Source organism: Mycothermus thermophilus, assembly GCF_041956435.1.
Source record: "Mycothermus thermophilus strain CBS 625.91 unplaced genomic scaffold VTJ04scaffold_1, whole genome shotgun sequence".
NCBI lineage: Eukaryota > Fungi > Ascomycota > Sordariomycetes > Sordariales > Chaetomiaceae > Mycothermus > Mycothermus thermophilus.
In genome coordinates this window covers 4,255,875-4,275,321 of record NW_027191427.1, presented here as the reverse complement: position 1 = coordinate 4,275,321, position 19,447 = coordinate 4,255,875, and the positions used below count along the sequence as shown (strand labels likewise).

The following is a 19,447-nucleotide window of genomic DNA, read 5'->3' as shown; positions in this document are numbered from 1 at the left end:
ACTGCATCTCAGCTACCTTATGGCATCAAGGTCGTCAAAGTGACATACATAAGCAGCACATGCATGCAGCACCTCGCCTTAGTACTAGTCCCGACTACTCCGTCCACCTTGCCAGCAATCAACCGGCTAGCTTTGGGCACACATGCCCTGCCCCATCTAGCATCGGGTCCCAATCCCGACCTCAACCTCATCATCCTCGCTGACTTGACCTGACCGCCAAGTTCATCTCTCATCCTGGGGCAGTTCAGCCAGTTACCCCTTGGAGAACAAAGTCAAGACCAGGTCGTCCGTGAGCCTGGGGATGAACGACACACCTCCATGTTACCAACACACACAACCTCACACCTAGTCTAGTCCGCCACCACTCTCACAACCATGGCGCCCCTCGCTACTGACCCCCGCCAAATCCTCGCCGTCCTCAATCCCGCCCGCCGCAGGGCTCTGTACACCTTGCTGGTCGACATCACATCTCGTATGCGCTCTCGTCTGGACTTCCGTGATGAGCCAGACACCAGTCCAGCAGCCCAGCCCTCCCTCCGCATCGACCCCTCCAGAGAGAACAGCATCGTTATCACTGAACCCCTCAACACCAACCAACCTGAACCATCCATTGTCAACCTCCGCTTCACCGCCCTCGCCCACTTCGATGACTGGCGAAAGGAGGTGCTCGCCAAGCTGAAGGACCTCCTTACAACCCCAGATGATTTCTCCATCCTTGAGGACCGGCGCACCCGCTCCCAACGCCTGGCCCGTCGCCAACCACCTAACCAGACCAGCATCAATGATGAGGAAACCCGTAAAGCCGTTTCCCGCCTCCAGGCCTTCTATCCCCCCATCTCTACCCGCCTCACCACCATCTCCGAAGATGACCGGCGCGAAGCCCTCAGTTGCGTGTTGCTCATCCTGCTGTCGACGGGCCACTACTCCGCCCACTCACGCACCTTGGCCGTGTATTTGACCTCGTCTCTGGAGCTGCCCCTGGCCGTTCTCGACGCCGAGGAGACTGAAATTGCCGTATCGTTAATCCAACGCTCTTCTGAGGCCCAAGCGACCATGTCGGCCGACGCCGAGGCCGAGAGGCGAAGACAGGAGAACCAGGCCAGCCGCATTTTGAAGGTCGGTTTGGCTTCGATGGCCGGGGCGGCTCTTATTGGGGTCACGGGGGGTTTGGCTGCGCCCGTTGTTGCTGGGGCTATTGGAGGGCTGATGGGATCGGTTGGGCTGGGAGGGGTTGCTTCGTTTCTTGGGATCTTTTGGATGAACGGCGCGTTGGTTGGGACTTTGTTTGGTGCTCTGGGAGCGAAGATGACGGTATGCTACTTTGATCTCTCTTCTTTACAGACAATGCCGTTGGCTGACGATTCCTAGGGCGAAGTCATCGACCAATATGCCCGTGAGGTGGAAGACTTCAGCTTCATACCCCTCAAAAAAGACGAATTCGGCGCCCGACCGTCTAGTGCCAGCAACAGACGCCTGCGCATCACCATAGGCATCAACGGTTGGCTAGACTCCACCGACGACGTGACCAAACCCTGGCGCGCTCTGACCGACGACTCCGAGGTCTTTGCTCTCCGCTACGAGATGGACTGCCTCCTTGGCCTGGGCAAATCCCTCCGCGAGCTTGTTTCGTCATACGCCTGGAGCGCCGTCAAGGCGGAGCTCCTCAAACGCACCGTGCTCGCCACGCTCTGGTCGGCTCTCTGGCCTGCCTACCTCCTCTCCATGGCGTCCGTCGTCGACAACCCCTTTAGCCTGGCCAAGAACCGCTCCGAAAAGGCTGGCGAGATCCTCGCCGACGCGCTGATCAACAAGGTCCAGGGCGAGCGGCCCGTCACGCTGATCGGCTACTCGCTTGGCGCCCGTGTCGTCTACGCATGTCTCCGCTCGCTTGCCCAGCGCCGCGCCTTTGGGCTGGTTGATACGGTGGTGTTCATCGGCGCTCCGGTGCCGTCGAATAAGCGTCATTGGCAAACCATGCGCGCCGTAGTGTCTGGGAATCTGATCAATGTGTACTCCGAGAATGATTATCTTCTCGCCTTCCTGTATCGGGCCACCTCGGTCCAGCTGGGTGTTGCTGGGCTTCAGGAGATTCGTGGCGTTGAGGGTGTCGTCAACATCGACTTGAGCGATCCAGTCCAGGGACATATGCGCTATGCGAAGGTGTTGCCGCAGATCCTGGCCAGGTGCGGTATCCCGGTTGTGAAAGGCGCCGATGGGCCGATCCAGCCTGGCGGGGATCACGATGATGACGACGTCCTGCGTGTGGAGGAGAGAGAGAAAGGCGATGCGAACTTGATCGATCTGGCCGGTTTGGACACCTCCAAGTTTGCCGCAGCGCCGCCTGCGTATGCACCATCGCAACCACCGCCGGAGACAAGAGCGGTAGCAAAACAACCTGCCCGGTCTCACCAAGACGACCTCCTCGGCCTCGACTTCTCCATGTCCAACCTCTCCACGTCTGACACCAACCCTCCATCCTCGAAACCACAACCTTCCACGGCATCACCGCCATCATCACTACCACCATCCCAATCGAAACCCAACTCTCAACATGCCCCCACCTCTAAATCATCCCAACTCCCCATCTTCCCGGACTTCACACCCACAAAACCCTCCACCAAGCCTACCAATATTAAGCAACCCATCCCCGACGCGTCACCATCTCCTCCCCCTCCCGAAGTCAAGCAGCAGCAACGGCAGAAGCAGCAACAAACCGCACAGAACCAACAACCACAAGCCGACGACGACGACGAGTGGGGCGCATGGGCCGACTTTGACAGCACCGACGACGACGATGGCGCGGGAATCCGTCTGGTGGACCGCCCTACCAATATCACACAACCCAGCCCCAAAACATCGCCAGCTCCGTCCCCGGATGTCAAGCAGCAGCAACAGCCTCAACAGCAACAGCAACAGCCACAACAACAAACCGCACCAGCCCAATCACAAACCGACCACGACCCATGGGGCGACAGCGACGACGACGATGGCGTGGGAATCCGGATGGTGGACTGCGAGGAGGACGCGGACGGGTTGAGGGTTTGTCATCCAAAGCCTATCGAGGAGGACCTGGAGGAGAAGAAGGGAAAGAAGGAGGAGGTAAGGAGTGGTTGGGGTAGGGGTAGGGGTAGGGGTAGGGGTAGGGGTGGGTTTGGTCGGTATGATCAGTATGGAGGGTTTGGAGGGTCCGATGGGTATCGAGGGTCTGATGGGTATGGAAGGTGGAGGCCCGGCAGCGGTGGCGGTGGTGGTGGTGATGATATATGGTTTTAGATTGAACGCGTGGTATGTACAAAAGAGGTCAGGATGTACATACATTCTCTGCGGCATCACGCGCTATGGACATGCGGTGCGAGGGATATGGTGGTGGTGATGACTTTTTTTTTCGATGTAGGGAGTTGTTTACATCGAAGCTGGAAATTGGGTTCATTTGATGATGAACAGATAAATAAGCAATACACCGTTGTAAATACTTACCCTTCTAATATCAACACATAATTAGATAGCTCAGGTAAGCACGAAGGTCTGCAACCTGAGGTAGGTCAACTGATCGTCGAAATACTCCGTATTCCTCATTGAACAAGAACAGATCCGGACAGCGCCTGGTTGGAATTCCCACATGTAAAGAACAACCAAACAAATAACTACTACAAGCCATTAGTCACTCTCCTCTTCCTCTTCCTCTTCCTCCTCCTCCTCACTCTCTTCTTCACTCTCCTCCTCACTTTCCTCTTCCCCTTCATCTTCACTCCCACTCTCCCCACTCTCACTCAACCCCTCCTCCTCCTCTTCACTCTCACTCCCCTCCCCATCCCCATTTACCCCCTCCCCCTCCTCCAACGCTCTTTTCTCTTCCTCCCTCCTCTTCCTCTCCTCCTCCCTCCTCGCCTCCTCCACCTGCCGCTGCTTCTCCTGCCTTAGCACGCGCTGCGTCGCCACGTACGCGCCGAGCGGGGTCTTTTCCCACTCAAAGTCCTTGAGGAATGTATCCACCTGCGTGCGGTCCTTGGGGGCAAACTCGATCTTTGCGCGGCGCTCTTCGATGAATTTGGCGTTGGCTTCGAGTTTTTGCACGAGCAGGGCGAGGGCGGAGGCGAGTTTGGGGTTTCTCCCCCCCTTGGGTTTCGGGGGTTTCTTGCCTTTGCCTTTGTGTTTGCCGTTGGGTTGGGGTTTGGACTGGTGTTGTAGTTTCCTCCCCTCCTTCAACCAGCGCTTGATGCGCACGATGGACGGGAGCACAAACTCGGGGAAGGCGATGCTCTTGGCCCAGAGGACGAAGAACTCGGACAGCAACTCCACCAGCTGCTCGCCGACGCCGTCCTGGTAGGTGCGCGTGCGGAGGTAGGATTTGGGCGCCTTGTACGCGACCGCAAAATCGAGAGGTTTGAGGGTCGACGATTTAGGGAACCGCTTCATCTCGGCCGAGTCGAGCACCTCGAGTAGCGGCGTCGCGAGCGGGATGTACGTGTCCGTGGCGCGCGAGAGGCGCAGGAGGGAGCGGACGAGATGGAAGCGCAGCGGGAAGTACAGGGCCGTGGGGATCAGGCGCATGGCGCCGAGGGTGACCTGGACGAGGGGGTAGATGAGGGGTTTGAGCGGGGATTCCTTGCCGGCCTCGGCCTGCTTGAGCGGGCTGCAGTGCTCGGCGAGGACGCACGACCAAAAGTCGAGCGAGTGGACGTATTGCCAGTTGTAGATGGCGCGGAAGGCGTCGTTTTTGTTGTTGATGATGCTGTTGCGCAGGTGGATGGCGAGCTGGCGGATCGAGGTGAAGGCGGTGGTGTAGCCGAGGTTTTGGTCGAGCCCCCAGAGCTCGGCGGCCGAGTTCTTCATCAGGTTGATGCCCTGGATGGTGTTGGCGTTGGTCAGGCGGCTGCCCTGCACCAGGCCCTGGTAGGCGGCTTTGAGGACCACCTCGCGCACCGCCTTGTCGCCGACCACGACGAGGCGCCGGATCACAAGAAAAGCAGTTATCCTGGTCGAGTCGGTGCTGGCAGACTGAGACCAGAAGGCGACCACCGTCTTGATGAGCATCTTGAGCAGTTTGCGGAAGGAGAGGAGGTACGGGAGGAGCGGCTGCAGCGAGGAGAGGGTGAGCTTGAGGGTCGCGTCGTCCGACAGGGTGCTGAGCAGGCGGATGACGGACGCGGTGAAGCTCTTGATGAGCATCGACATGGTCTTGAACTTCTTGCCCTCGGTTTGCACGTACACCTTGCCCGAGGACGACTCCTTGACGGGGACGTGGTGCTGCAGGACGGCGGGGATGCCCTTGAGCGCGGTGATGACGATGTCGTTGAAGACCTCGGGGCTCGTGATGGCATAGCGCTGGGGGTTTTCGTCGTCGGCCTCGCTCAGGTGCGCGGCACAGCGGAAGGCGATGGCGACCTGGCGAGCGGCGCGAAGCGAGTGTGTTTGCTCTATGGAAGCCTTCCAGCGGGCCACCATGGCTTGGGTAAGTTCCCTGTCGTCCTTCTTCTCCTCTTCCTTGGCCGCCTTCTTGTCCTTCTTCTGTTTCTTCTTCTTGGGCTGCTCCTCATCCGCGTCGCTGCCCTCGCTGAGGTCGTCCAGCTCGGCGAGGTCCGCGTTCTCGTCGAAGTCGAGGGCCTCTGGGTCGTTCTCTTTCAGGAACTTGTAGAACTCTGGGTCCTTCTCGGCGAGGGCCTCCATGGCACTCTTGGACATGCCCAGGTCCTCCTCCTCATCGCTGCTGGCTTCGGGCTCGCTGTCCTCGACAGGCTCCTCATTGTCGGTGATGTCGAACTCGCTGCCGCTGTCTTGCGAGACGTCGTCGTCGTCGTCGGAATCCTTGGGATCGTCCCTCTTCCTCTTGCCAAGTTTCCCGTTGGTCTTCTTGCCGGACTTGTTGTCGGCCTTGTTGCCCTCGAGGATCTCGAAGCCGCCCTTGAAGAAATCGTCGACACTCATCTCGCTGGCCTTTGCGGCGGCGGCCTTCTTCTTGTCGTCCTTGGCGTCGCCCGCCGGTCCCTTGTAGAACTCTTCATCTTGGGCGCGGCGGGCCTTTTTCTTCTCCTTGTCCTGCTGTCGCTGCTTGATCTTGGCGACGGCTTTTCTCCTCTCGAGAACGCCCTTGAGGTGTTTCTTTTCGAATTTCTTGGTCGCCTTCAGGTTCTTCTTTGCAGTCCCCATTTTGGCGGTGGTGGGTGGTTGGCCCGGGGTGCAATTGGGTTGTTTGGGTTTGGATTCTGGGGGAGACGATGCGAAATGGAGTTTGACTTGCAGTTCGACTTCCCAAACTTTTTTTCCCAGACGCACTCGGCCAGGATCCTTATCGCGGATCTTATCGGGTTTGCGCTAAGCCGTCTGTGGAATAGCCCGCTGGTGTCCAGCCCCACGTCCCCTCCAACCGCCAAGCCCAGAGTACTCGAAGACATCACTTTCCATCTTGGTGACTTCATGTGAAGCATGACATTGGATGATAAGTTGGCTTGGTAGTACTCATAGAACGAGATGCTGGAACTCTCTACTCCACCATGGTCATGAATCTGTTCCATATTCCTGGATCTTGAAGCCTCCTCTTCCCTCATCCAAACTTCTGTGTCTGTATCCTGAGCAACACATCCACCCCTCCAAGTTGTCTTTCTTCCTACCTAGGACCAGCATTTAGAACCCCTTCACAAACAACTGGAACCAACTTCTCAACAACATCACATCATCAACCACTACCATGCTCCCCCGGCAACCCTACGCCCCGACCCCGCACAGCTACGTGCCGTCCTCGCACCTGCACGCCACCATCAGCCTCGACGAGGAGGTGAAACTAGCAGACACCCGCGCCGAGCGGGACCTGCAGGACTCGCTGGCCGAGATCTTCAGCATCCTAGTGACGCTCGACGAGCTGGAAAAGGCGTTTCTCAAAGACGCCATCCCCGAGGCTGATTATACCGAGATCTGCGAGCGCGCGCTGAAGCAGTACCGCTCCCTGCTCGCCGACGAGACGGTGGCCAAGGCATTTAAGGGGTTGGATGAGTTTAAGGCGGAATGGGGGGTGCGTGTTTTTCTTTTTCCATTTCTTGATGTTTTCACTTCCTCTACTATTACTGCTACGTAGAATGTCGTAGGTTTATACGTGGCTTGATCAGCTGACGTGAATCCGTCGTATCCAGCTCGAAGTCCCCCGCGCGACAGAGCGCATCCGCGTCGGAATGCCCTCCACAACCATCAACGCCAGCAGCGGCGGGGGTGGGGGCGGGGCCAACAAATCCGGCTCCGGCTCCGGGTCGGCAGGAGGAGCAGGCGGCGGCGGCGGCGGCTCGGGCCAGCCCAGCGGTGCGCTGATCCTGGAGGCGACTCAGGACTTCATCACGTTCCTCGACGCGCTGCGGCTGGGCCTGCTCGCCAAAGACCAGCTGCACCCGCTTCTGACCGACGTGATTCAGAGCGTCAACAAGGTCACGGACCGGGATTTCGAAAACCGCGGCAAAATTGTGCAGTGGCTGATCACGCTGAACCAGATGAAGGCGACCGAGGAGCTGAGCGAGGAGCAAGCGCGGGAGTTGGAGTTGGACATAAATTCGGCGTATCAGGGGTTTAAGAGTATTCTGACATAGACTTGTTGATAATGTCATTTTGTTAATCAACCCGTCCGGGCACAATACGAGTATATACACTGAATGGCTTCTGTTGTTCTCATCGAACACGGTTAAACCAGAAAAGTCCAAAAACTCGGATACACAAACTCCTCTTCAAATATCCTCCTCACCTGCTCCAGTACGAACCTCTCCACCTTGCCCACGTTTTTCAAGCTCTGCTTGCCGCTCTCCCTCTGTCCAATCTCGCTCTCGACCCGAATCTCCTGCAACAGCCCGCCAAACTTGGCCGTCGCCGCCGTCGGCGGGCCCCTCCCCAACCCTGCGCTCCCCTGCGTCGACGTCCGCCGTCTATGCTGTCCACCAAGACCTGCCACGTTCCCACTCCTGCTCCCCGGCCGACTGTTACTATTCCCACCAGCACCAATACCACCACCGGCAGGAACAGTAACAGGCTCATCCCCATCACTCTCCGCACCACCAGAACCACCATTACCACCATCATCAACATCCCCACCCACGGCCGCCACCGCGTCCTCGGGGCTGAGGAAGCAAAAGTGCACCCTCCGGCGGATCTTTGCGAGCACGCCCACCCCGTCGAACGTTAAACCCGTGATGCTGAGGCGCACGGGGATACCGACGAAGCTCGGCATGGGGTAGTCCAACAGGATGTCGGCGGTGAGGAGGAGCTTGACGTCGCCGGCGTAGCGGATGCGGAAGACAGCTTGCATGTCGTCGACGCGTGGCTCCCGGAAGCGGGGTTGCCGGCGGGGGTTGGATGGTGGTGGTGGGGATTCGGGTTGTTTTGGAGGAGGAGGTTGGGAGGTCTGGGATTTGGAGGTTGTTTGCTGTTGCTGTTGCTGTTGCTGCCGTTGCTGGAATTGTTGGAATGAAGAGAAGGAGCCCGGGTCGGCGCTGTCACGGTCGCGGGTTGGTGGCCGGGAGGCGCCGGCCGAGGTTGGCGCGAGGGTGGACACAGAGTGTTTTTCCCGGAGGAGGGGGATGGTCAGGTTGTTTGTGGACTGGCTGTTGGGACCTGGAGGTTGGAGGACGGGTTTGAGAGGTGGACTGTTGTCCGGGAGGGAGATGGAGCTGCCCGAGTGGTTGCGGCTGTGTCGTGGCCCGGAGGGGTACCGCCGTGGACTGCCGTCGCGGGACTCAGAGGGGCCAGGGTAACCGCGCAAGTTGGACATGGAGGAGCTGTGGTGGCTATCGAGCCAAGGAGCGGGACCGAGGTGCTGTGCACCAGCTACCGCGGCGAGAGGGGTTTGTGTCCCTGACAGTCCGCTAGCGAGATGGGGATGGAAGTAATGGAGGTTGGATGTGCCTCCGGGGATGCCGGGTGTTGACACACGCAGAAATGGACTGCTCATGTCGCCGTATCGAGATTGATTCCCAGGGCTTCCCAGGCCCTGATGTGGAGTGACATTGCCATGCCGAGACTCAGCTCTGCTGCGCCGGTCTGGAGTCTGAGGAGTGCTCCGGCGGATGATGTCTTCCTCCGAGTCAGAGGCGGCGTCCGAGTCGACATTGTCCTCGTAGAAGTCTGGGAGCGGATCCGTGATATCTTTGAGTTCTATCTCGGGCGGGATGGTGCCGAACTGAAAGTCATGAACTTTGACCGACTTGATGAAGCGTGGCAACGGGACTTGTTGAAACTTAGTGTGGATGAAGTCCCGGATCTTTTCGGCCAGGGCTTGGCCGTCAGGACCGCCAGTGACAGTCTCCCAGTTGAGATCGATCGACATGAGAAGGAGTGTAGTTAGTCAGTGACTATGAGATGGAAGTGAAGTGAGGAGGAGAGGTTACACTGGTTGAGTGAGGTCAATGATTTGAAGTGTCAATGAATGACTGAACGAAACAAATTAGAAGTCATCGAGTGAACCAGGACTCTTCTTTTGGGACAAAGTGATATACTGTCACTGAAAATTAAATCCACCAAGACATGATTTTTGTAACGGGATGGATGACCAGGCAAAGATGACCGTCTTTTATCTTTTGGTGGTGTGGTGATGACTTCATCTTGGATGAATGTGGAAGGCATCGATGAGAATGAACCCACTGATCTCAACATCGAGGGGAGCTGTGACCCTAACCCTCATCCTTACCCCCCCCCAGCCCTAGCCCCACCAAATCCCCAAAACGCGCCAGTGGGTCCGGGCCCACTTCGGTCTCCCAGGCAACGCGCGCGCGAGGTTTCCTTTTTGGGAAGTCAACAGGAACACCGCCCTTTGCACTGGAAGCTTGGACCTTCTTCTCTTCCCTTTTTCCTTTCGACTCAATTTCGTCACCTTGCAGCGAAACACCAACTTTCGCGATCGGTCGGTGCTCGCTGCTTTTTTTCACGACAACAACAACAACCTCTCTCCGCCCTCGCGTGTTTGTCGGCCCCCCGCCGCTTTTCTCTTTTTTCTTTTCGTCACCGACCTTTCGCGCGTTCTCCTTTTTTTTTCTTTGACGATCACCACCTGCGCGGTCGTCATGGATTCGGCCCCGCGCAGGTCGACGCGCGCCCGGGCGGCGGCCAAGTCCGCCGACCCCCCCACCCACCACCACGAAGCGGTCCCGCGCGGCCGCCAACTCGGACGAGCCCGCTTTGAAGCGTGCTCGTCTGGCCACGGCGTCGTCGGCCGCCAAGGTCGTCACCCGCGGCACCACCGCCAGTGGTGGTGCTGCTGGGAAGACCAAGGCTCTTGCCAAGCGCAAGAGCCCGGCGGACGAGGACGCCGAGGGCGACGAGTTGGCCCCGGCGCCGAAGATGGTTGCTGTGGAGGTGCAGGCCACCACGTCACGGGGACGTGGTCGACCCAAGAAGGTTCCCGTCGTTGGGGCGTCGGCCTCTGGGCCCGCCCAAGAAGAAGCTCAAGCTCCTGCGGCCGGTCCGCGCCCTCGCGGCCGGCCCAGGAAGAACGTCGAGACCGAGCCGGCTGAGCCGGTCAAGAAGCGCGGCCGCCCGGCCCTCGAGAAGTCCGGTGCGCTGGCCAAGCCAGCCACCAAGAAGGTCACCTTCGAGGTGCCCGAGGAGCGCGCCGAGCGCGACTCCGAGGCCATCGAGCCTCCCACCAAGACCGCCGTCGCCGCCAACAAGAAGACGCCCGGCTTGAGCGGCAAGCCGGTGCGCAAGGCCGCCGCGACGAAGAAGAGCGCCGCCGCCGCCACCAGGGCCATCGCCATGGCCGACAACAAGAGCATGCCGTTGAGCCCTAAGAAGGCCAACCAGCTCATCGTCAAGGCTTCCGCCGAGTCTGACGATGAGCTCGGCATGGACGAGAAGCCTGTATTGCGCGGCGGGCTCAAGAAGCTCCCGGTCAAGGCCGCGCTCAAGACCAAGACCGTCGTCCCTCCCGCGAGCAAGAACGACGAGAACGATGAGAACGCGATCCATCGCGCTTCTCCTACAGCCGCCGATGTCAAGCACATGCTCGCAACCCCGGCCAAGCGTCTTCCGGCTTCGCCTACCAAGGGCAGCATTGTGTCGCCAGCCAAGCGCGTCGAGGGTGTCCGTCTTTTCCAGAGTTCGACCAACGGCACCCAAAATGAGAACGACAATACCACCAAGCTCGCTCCTAAGATGAGCCTGCTTCAGTCGCCAGCCAAGAAACCCGCTGCGCCCATTGCCCTCAAGCCGGAGATCGACAACGCCATCGCTGAGCCTGCTCCTAAGATGAGCCTGCTGCAGTCGCCCGCAAAGAAGCCGCGCGTAGCCCTGCCCGCGATGGCCGAAGAGGCCGCCCTTACCAAATCAACACAATCGCCTCTCAAGAAGTCCTTCCTCACCACGCCCGCCAAGCGCCCGGCTGTCACACCCATCAAGCCCAAGTCCATTGTGACTTATGACGAAGAGCCCGAGGCCGAGAGCCCGGAGCATAACGATACCTCGCCCGCGACCCCGACGCCGGCTGAGAAGAAGACTCAAGAGCCTGTCACCATCCAGACCCAGCCCGAGACTGAGAACGCTGAGGTCTCCGAGCCGGAGCAAAAGATCTCCGAGAACATTACCGACAAGGCCGAGATCAACGAGGAAGAGACTGAAGAGATCGCCATCATCACCGAGACGACGGATGAGAAGGTCGACGACATTACCATGATCGCCCAGGAGGCTACCATCATTGTCGAGCAGACTGAGCTTACCGCCACTCGGAACGCCGACACCACTGAGACCACTACCGATTCGACCCAAGAAATTGCCCAAGAGGCTACCGAGATCATCGAGCAGTCTGAGCCCGCCACTCAGCACGCCGACGACATTGACATCATTATCGATTCGACTCACGAGACCGCCCAAGAGGTCATCGACCTTGTCGAGCAGGCTGAGACCGCCGCCACTCAAGACGCCGACATCATCGACTCTACTCAAAATATCACCCATGAGGCTGAGGACATTGTCGAGCAGCCCGAGCACGCCGACACCATTACCAATTCCACTCAGGAGACTGCCCAAGAGGCCACCGATATCTTCGGGCAATCTGAGCCCGCTGCCTCTCAGGACGCCGACACTATTACTGATTCGACTCAAGAGACGGCCGAAGAGGCCCGCGACATCGTCGCCAGCAACAACAATGAAGTTCCTGTCCGCGTTACTCGCGACGGCATCAAGATTACGCTTGTGGATGGTCCCCTCACGATTAGTTTCCCTCACGGGGAGACCCTGGAGAGACTATTCGAACGGCGGGCCGCCCAAGATGAGGCGACTCAGCACCCTTCCGACGAACAGGCTGCCCAACCTGCCATTGAGACTTTATCTGAGACGATTACCCAAGATTCGGCAATTGAGAACACTTCCGACGAGCAGGCCGCCCAACCTGCAGTTGAGAAATTGTCTGAGCAGCAACCCGCTCAAGACCTTACGACCGAGAACCTCTCCCAGCAGCCGACTATTCAAGATGTTGCTGCACCTGCTACCACCGAGAATACCGAGGAAGAGATGCCGATCTCCTTCGAGTTTAAGGACATCCCAGGACTGTACGACAACTCTTCCGAGGATGACGACTGGGAGCTGTTGCCCGACAACGCTCCAAGCATTCACCCGCCTGTCGATCGCGGCGAAGAGATTCCCCGTCGGCGTCTGCCTGAGAGCGAGAAGATCAGGATCAAGGTTGTGAATAGTGCCCTCAAGCTTGCTTCTCCCCCTCCCAAGCCGGCCAACACCGAGAACACGGCTGCCGATCCCGTCGCTGAGGCGATGAGCGCCGAGCCTCCGTCCGAGGAGCAAACGATCACGCCTCCTGCTGCCATTGAGGAGCCTAACATTCAAGCTCCTGCACCCACCGAGCAGTCGGGCATTGAGAATACGGTTGAAGAGCAGACGATTGAGCCCCCTGCTGCCACTGAAGAACCCACCGTTGAATCTCCTGCGCCTACCGAGCGCTTGAGCATTGAGAACATGACTGCCGATCCAGCGACCGAGCAGCTGAGCACCGAGAGTCCGTCCGAGGAACAGACGGTTGAACCTCCTGCTACTGAGCAGCCCACCATTGAAGCTCCTGCGCCCACTGAGCAGTTGAGCATTGAGAACACGGCTGAAGAAGAGCAAGCCATCCAAGTTACTGCGGTTTCTGAGCAGCCCACTATCGATGCTCCTATGCCCCCCGAGAACGAGACCGTGTCGCCATCTGGAGACGTCGAGATGGTGGCTGCCAGTGAGCAGGTTGATCAGGTTGGGGCCGCTGAGCCCGCTACCGACGCTGATGGCGATGCCATCATGGCCCCTGGCGCCTACGAGCTGGCCACCCCTGCGGTGGATTTCGCCGCTGTGGAAGTTTTCGAGGACGCAGCTACCGCGGCGGAGGAAGCTGCCCTGAACAACGACGAGACGCCCATGGCAGCCGATGAAGACGCGGCCACCGTTATCATGGACGAGACTTTGGGCACCTCGTCCTGCGACACGTCAACCTCTGAGGGCAGCGAGGTGTACGACGATGAGAATAAGATCCCCATCGACCCCGCTCTACTCGCCCTCAGCAGCAAGCCGACGACCCCTCGGCGCCCTCTCCGCCCTCGCCGCGAAGTCCATACCGCGGTGAAGGTCCCGCTCAAGCCTGCCGACGATGAGGCGACCCCGCGGCCGCTGACGACTGGCCGCTACCCGACTACCGGACTTAGGCGATCCGAGCGGTTGAGGAATGCAGCCATGCAGTCGCCAAGCCGCGGGGCGTCGGCCGCCATGGAGGCGGCTGAGGAGGAGAGCGCTGCGGCGGCGCTTTGGTCTGCGGTGGGCACCCCGGGGCGCACGCCCCGCCGCGATCTGAATCCCGCGCTGCTTAAGGGCGCAGTGGTGTACGTGGACGTGCACACCAGCGAGGGAGCGGACGCCAGCAGCATCTTTGTCGAGCTCCTGGCCCAGATGGGCGCCCGCTGCGTCAAGGGCTGGTCGTGGAACCCGGCCCACCACTCGGCTGAGGGGACCTCACCGGCGGGCCAGCGCTTTGGTATCACCCACGTGGTGTACAAGGACGGCGGCGTGCGCACGATGGAAAAGGTCCGCGCTACCAACGGGATGGTCAAGTGCGTGGGTGTGAGCTGGGTTCTGGATTGTGAGAGGGAGAACAAGTGGCTGGACGAGACGCCTTACCTGATCGACACGTCTATCGTCCCGCGTGGCGGCGCCCGCCGTAGGAAGAGCATGGAGCCGCGCGCGCTCGCTAACAACAACGGCACCCTCACCTACTCGTCGCCCGGCAGCACCAGCAACAGCGGTAGCGATTACTCCCGTGGGCCTAAGACTCCCACCAACCAGCGCAGCCGCCGCGAGAGCTCCCTGTGGGAATGGTCTCCAGGCCAGCAGCCATCCGAAGAAGACACTGCCGAGGACATGAGCTACATCTCGCCATACCCGCCACTCAGCACCATCCGTAGGCCCACCCACAGCTACCGGAGCTATGCGCCAGAGGAATATCATGAGTCCTCCAATGACAGGCGCTGGGCAGCACTTACGCCAGTCCCGCAAACCCCGGCCACGCGCGCCGTGCAACGCTTCGTCGAGTCTATCACCCCCGGGTCGCCGTCCGAGTCTGGCAGTCCGATCCGCCCTAAGAACCGCCATCAGTACTTCGCCTACCAGTTATATGACGACAACGACGACAGCATCATGACCGACGACAGCTACGGCCACCATGACGAACACAGCAACGAGCACGAGACCGGCATGAAGACGTGCCCCCCGCCCAAGCGCAGCGTGTTCCTCGAGCCGACCATGGATCACCGCCTGAGGCTGTTCCCGCACGGCAGCAGCTACAGTAACGGTAACAAGAACGGCCAGAATGCGATGGCGAACCCGGGTCTGGAAGCCAGGCTTACTGAGCTGAGGCGGAAGAGCCTGCCGTTCGCGCCCAAGATTGGAAGCCCGCTGTCGAAGGTTTGGAAGCCGGGGAAATAAGTGCCGGGGTGGTCACCACCGGGGATGAATGAGATGGAACAGGATGATTGAGAGAGGAGTATGGTTGGATGAGATGGAAGAGGCTAAGCATGTTTGAGTACACCCTCAAAAGGGTTGGTTTGCCCTTGAGGAGGATTCATTCTGGGTGGTTTTGTTTTTGTTCTGTGCCGATCGTTTTGTTACATTACGGTCTTTGTAATCGGGCTGGTTGGGAGAAGGAACTGGATTGCATGGCATTGCATCATGGCTGGCATTCAGCATCAAGGGGCGTTTCACAGAGGGGGATATACCACGGGCCTGGACAGAGCACACAAAGGTGTTTTGTTTGTTGGAGTTTGCATCTTTTCATGCCTGGGACGGAACGGGAAATCATCATGGATCACAGGACATGGACAAAAGGCGTTGATGGTTGGTTGATTGGTGTTTGAGTATATACAATGACAATGACCATCGTGGAATACGGTATACATTGCACACTGCACACTACGCTTGCCAAAGAATTGCGTCCGGTTGTGAGGGAAAGACATATTTCAGCTGACCTGACGTGGCCTGGCCGACTGGCTGTGACTGTGCAAACTTGGTTGCGAGTTGTTTTGGTGTGTTGATGGTTGTTTGCTGTTTGCATCCTACGTTCCAGTACTTTGGTATGTATGGGATCAGATGTTTTATCTTAACTCGAACTTGGGACTCTGGCTTTATCAACACTCGACCCTCTTCGGCGGGCTGTCAAGTCCAAGGCAATAGCTGATACCATCCATGATATTGAGACCATTAGATTCTGTCCGAGAGGGTGAATGAAGGTACCTGGTAGATTGATGCTGCTTGGGATTATAAACCTACCCTTGGACTGAATACCTATATGTTCATCTTGGAGCCTGTCTCTACCAACAAGATGGATGATCAACTTCGGAGGAGAATCGATCTGTTCAATACCCGGAATAATAATCGTTTTCTAACCTTATTGAAGGCTCTTACAATTACTGTGAAAGCATTCTATGTGCTGGTTGTCCAACCTCCTGCTTGCTTGTTGAACCTTCAGTAAGGTACCGTATGTATATCGATGACATACTTCTGGTAGTCAGAGCCTGATATCAAGCACGTGAATGTCGACAGGACAAATCAGGACCCCAACGCTCTGATTTTTTATGCCTGCGTGACTGGCTGCCGTGGAGTCAAGACTGGGATTCCCCAATTCGACCCCAAGTTTTCGCGATTTCACTTCGCATGGATGATGCCTGTTGCTGCCTCATCACCCATCGCGAAATCCAGAACTTGTAAAGTCCACCAGGTACCAGGTACAAGTTCAGGCATTATCCGGTCTGTTCGGGTATCCCTCTCACAGGCAGGCATGTGACCCCCATGGCTCGCTGAAAGGGACTGACTGGACGAAACACACGCTGAGAGCTCAGGATTTGCCACCGTCCTCATATACCCGGAACATAGTACCCCGTACTTTTCTTGTACGTACACACCTATCACCGGTTGGAACCACGTCCCCCCCTTTGTGTAACTCATCATCCGGGTCTTCCCGCCCCCTCCCTCTCTCCACATCCTCCGACTTCCCCATTGTCTTTTACGGTGTATTTGTCCACGAGCCCCAAAGGGCTGACTCTGCATCCTCTCTTGTTGTCCATTTGTTCACCGCCGTCCCGCCTTACGTACTACCCCTGAGAACCCACCCACCTGCTCTTTCCCCTCCCTCCGCCCCTCCCTTCCCCTCTCTCCCGGGTCATTCCCGGCAGTGGAGTTCTCGACGTTGCGGCCGGCGGTTCTTTTCTGGGTTCGCCCCTTTTCTTTGGCAATCGGTCTTGCGAATTCCGTGCTTGCGATGGCGCCATATTACCATACCTGACTGGAGGTCTCGGGGAGTGGAGGGGGGATTGCGTTGGCGGTGATCGGGTTGCGTGCTTCGATTGGGTTCCATGTCGGGGATGGAGTTAGCTCATAGGTAGGGTGAGGAGGAGGAAGGGAGAGGATTGGGCGTTGGGCTTATCTGAGAGTATGGGTTGGGGGTTGGGTTATTTAGTTGGAGCCCGAGAGGAGCTCAGGGGGAGTGGTTGAGGGAGAGTTGGTTTCGAGACTTGGGGGTTTTTGAACTCTGGTTTCTTTCTCGTCTTGATGGTCCTCGGCCTTGGGTTGTCGACACCACGCTGGCTAATATAGTCTTGCCAAACGCTCATCCAGACACATTTCTACGCCTCCGTTCAAAACTCGGCGCCTCTCTTTGCTTGACATACATACCTCCTGCTCGTTGGGACGGTCCCCAACCAACTCCTCGCCGACGTCCAGAGCGCGGAGGCTGCCCTTCGACTTCAACTCTCTAGGGTCCCGACTCCAGAGCACACCGGCCAACATCAAGAGCAACAACAGCCATGGCGCCAGACCTCAACTCCCTCCCGGCCTCCCAGGCCCCGGGACCCAACAACACCAACAAGCCCGCCAACCTCACCCGCAGCAGCAGCAACCACATCCCCTCCCCCCCAGACGTTCAACAGCAGCCCAACATCCTCTACATCATCGCCGACCAGCTCGCCGCGCCGCTTCTCAAAATGTACAACCCTTCCTCGCAGATCCTCACGCCCAACCTCGACGCCCTGGCGGCCCGCTCCGTGCAGTTCGACTCGGCCTACTGCCCGTCCCCGCTCTGCGCGCCGTCGCGCATGGGCATGATCACGGGCCAGCTGCCGATGAAGATCGGGGCGTTCGACAACGCGGCGCAGATCGCGAGCGACGTGCCGACGTACGCGCACTATTTGCGCCTCAGGGGGTATCACACGGTGCTGGCGGGCAAGATGCACTTTGTCGGGGACCAGCTGCACGGGTACGAGACGCGCCTGACGACGGATATCTACCCAGGCGACTTTGGGTGGGTGGTCAACTGGGACGAGCCGGACACGAGGCTGGAGTGGTATCACAATGCCAGCTCGATTCTGCAGGCGGGAGTGTGTGTGAGGAGTAACCAGCTGGATTATGATGAGGAGGTGATGTATAGGGCGCAGCAGTTTTTGTATGATCATGTCAGGGAGGGGGAGGGTAAGAGGCCGTTTTGCTTGACGGTGAGTTGCTGTCGGTTCTGGATTCTGTCTACTATATCTACTATATGGGGAAAGATGCTGATGACGACCACGACAACCAGGTCTCCCTCACGCACCCGCACGACCCGTACACCATCGAGGAGAAGTACTGGAATCTGTACGAGGGGGTAGAGATTGAGCTGCCCAAGGTCCGGATTCCCAAGGAAGAACAGGATCCGCACTCGAAGCGGCTGCTCAAGGTTTGTGATCTGTGGGATCAAGAGTTTAGCGACGAACAGATCCGCCGCGCCCGCCGCGCCTACTACGGCGCCGTCAGCTATGTCGACGACTGCGTCGGCAAGCTGTTGGACGTGCTCAAGCGCTGCCGGCTGGATGATAACACCATTGTCATCTTCAGCGGCGATCATGGAGACATGCTTGGTGAACGGGGGTTGTGGTACGTTATTCCTCTCCCACTTTTCCGCCCTCTCTCAGCCTCTCTACCGTCATCATCCTTTCTGTATCCATGAGGCGAGGTAACTAACATCCAAACCTCCAGGTACAAGATGAACTACTTCGAGCACTCTGCGCGAGTCCCTCTCCTCGTCTCTTACCCGTCCCGCTTCGCGCCGCACCGCGTCACGTCCAACGTCTCGACCCTCGACCTCCTCCCGACCCTCTGCGACCTGGTCGGCACCAAGCCCTCCCCTCTGCTGCCGCTGGACGGCAAATCCCTGCTCCCGCACCTCGAAGGCCGCTCCGACCAAGGCCATGACGAGGTCTTTGCCGAATACACGGGCGAAGGCACCGTCGCGCCGCTCATGATGATCCGGCGCGGCAAGTGGAAGTTCGTCACCTGCCCCGCGGACGGGTCGCAGCTGTACAACCTGCAAGAGGACCCGCTGGAGCTGGAAGACCTGGTGCGCAGCGGGCGCGCGGAACGGGAAGAAAAGATTGGGCGGGTGCTGGCCGAGTTTGAGCGCGAGGCGAAGGAGAGGTGGGATTTTGACGAGATTACGAGACAGGTGCTGCTTTCGCAGCGGAAGAGGCGGCTGGTGTGGGCGGCGCTGACCAAGGGGAAGTTTACCAGCTGGGATTATGACCCGGTGGATGATGGGAGGGAGAAGTATATCCGGTCGCATATCCCGCTGGATGATCTCGAGAGGAGGGCTAGGTATCCGCCGGTGGATGAGTGGGGGAGGGAGACGAAGGGGGGGAGGATTATGGTTGACCAGGCGGGGTCGCATGGGGAGTGATGGATGGGGGGATGGTGATGATTTTTGTTGTTCTTTCTTGGTGTTGTCTTCATGTCATTTTGGGTGTTGTTTGCGGATGGCAGTTGTCAGCGAGGCGCTGGGTTGGAGTGCATCTTTGTGAATCAATGTCCTCAAAACTTTTACTTCAACATATAGTTTGAGTTATTTTAAGAAACAATTACCCTTTTTCATGTGTGGTTTGTGTCAAAGCTAGGTAGTTGGTGAATGAATCTGGGTTGGAATTGAATGGATGTT

The 19,447-nt window shown here is 58.4% G+C and overlaps 6 protein-coding genes across 6 annotated transcripts; 4 read left to right on the top strand and 2 right to left on the bottom strand.

The window, feature by feature from the left end:
• Positions 1–375: 375 nt before the first annotated feature.
• Positions 376–3,257, top strand: VTJ04DRAFT_1599 (uncharacterized protein; the record flags this gene model as incomplete). The annotated part of the gene is made up of 3 exons (XM_069359303.1): positions 376–1,311; positions 1,369–3,099; positions 3,222–3,257. The coding sequence occupies 3 exons, from the start codon at positions 376–378 to the stop codon at positions 3,255–3,257; spliced, it is 2,703 nt and encodes a 900-aa protein (XP_069224207.1).
• A 400-nt stretch (positions 3,258–3,657) lies between these two features.
• On the bottom strand, positions 3,658–6,147 carry VTJ04DRAFT_1598 (uncharacterized protein; the record flags this gene model as incomplete). Its single annotated transcript, XM_069359302.1, has 1 exon — positions 3,658–6,147. The coding sequence occupies one exon, from the start codon at positions 6,145–6,147 to the stop codon at positions 3,658–3,660; it is 2,490 nt and encodes an 829-aa protein (XP_069224206.1).
• A 538-nt stretch (positions 6,148–6,685) lies between these two features.
• VTJ04DRAFT_1597 (uncharacterized protein) lies at positions 6,686–7,568 on the top strand (the record flags this gene model as incomplete). The annotated part of the gene is made up of 2 exons (XM_069359301.1): positions 6,686–7,006; positions 7,125–7,568. The coding sequence occupies 2 exons, from the start codon at positions 6,686–6,688 to the stop codon at positions 7,566–7,568; spliced, it is 765 nt and encodes a 254-aa protein (XP_069224205.1).
• A 92-nt stretch (positions 7,569–7,660) lies between these two features.
• On the bottom strand, positions 7,661–9,295 carry VTJ04DRAFT_1596 (uncharacterized protein; the record flags this gene model as incomplete). The annotated part of the gene is made up of 1 exon (XM_069359300.1): positions 7,661–9,295. One exon carries the CDS (start codon positions 9,293–9,295, stop codon positions 7,661–7,663), a length of 1,635 nt encoding a protein of 544 aa, XP_069224204.1.
• Positions 9,296–9,574: 279 nt separating this feature from the next.
• Positions 9,575–14,922, top strand: VTJ04DRAFT_1595 (uncharacterized protein; the record flags this gene model as incomplete). Its single annotated transcript, XM_069359299.1, has 2 exons — positions 9,575–9,632; positions 10,049–14,922. The coding sequence occupies 2 exons, from the start codon at positions 9,575–9,577 to the stop codon at positions 14,920–14,922; spliced, it is 4,932 nt and encodes a 1,643-aa protein (XP_069224203.1).
• Positions 14,923–17,294: 2,372 nt separating this feature from the next.
• VTJ04DRAFT_1594 (uncharacterized protein) lies at positions 17,295–19,192 on the top strand (the record flags this gene model as incomplete). Its single annotated transcript, XM_069359298.1, has 3 exons — positions 17,295–17,978; positions 18,059–18,393; positions 18,496–19,192. The coding sequence occupies 3 exons, from the start codon at positions 17,295–17,297 to the stop codon at positions 19,190–19,192; spliced, it is 1,716 nt and encodes a 571-aa protein (XP_069224202.1).
• Positions 19,193–19,447: the final 255 nt, after the last annotated feature.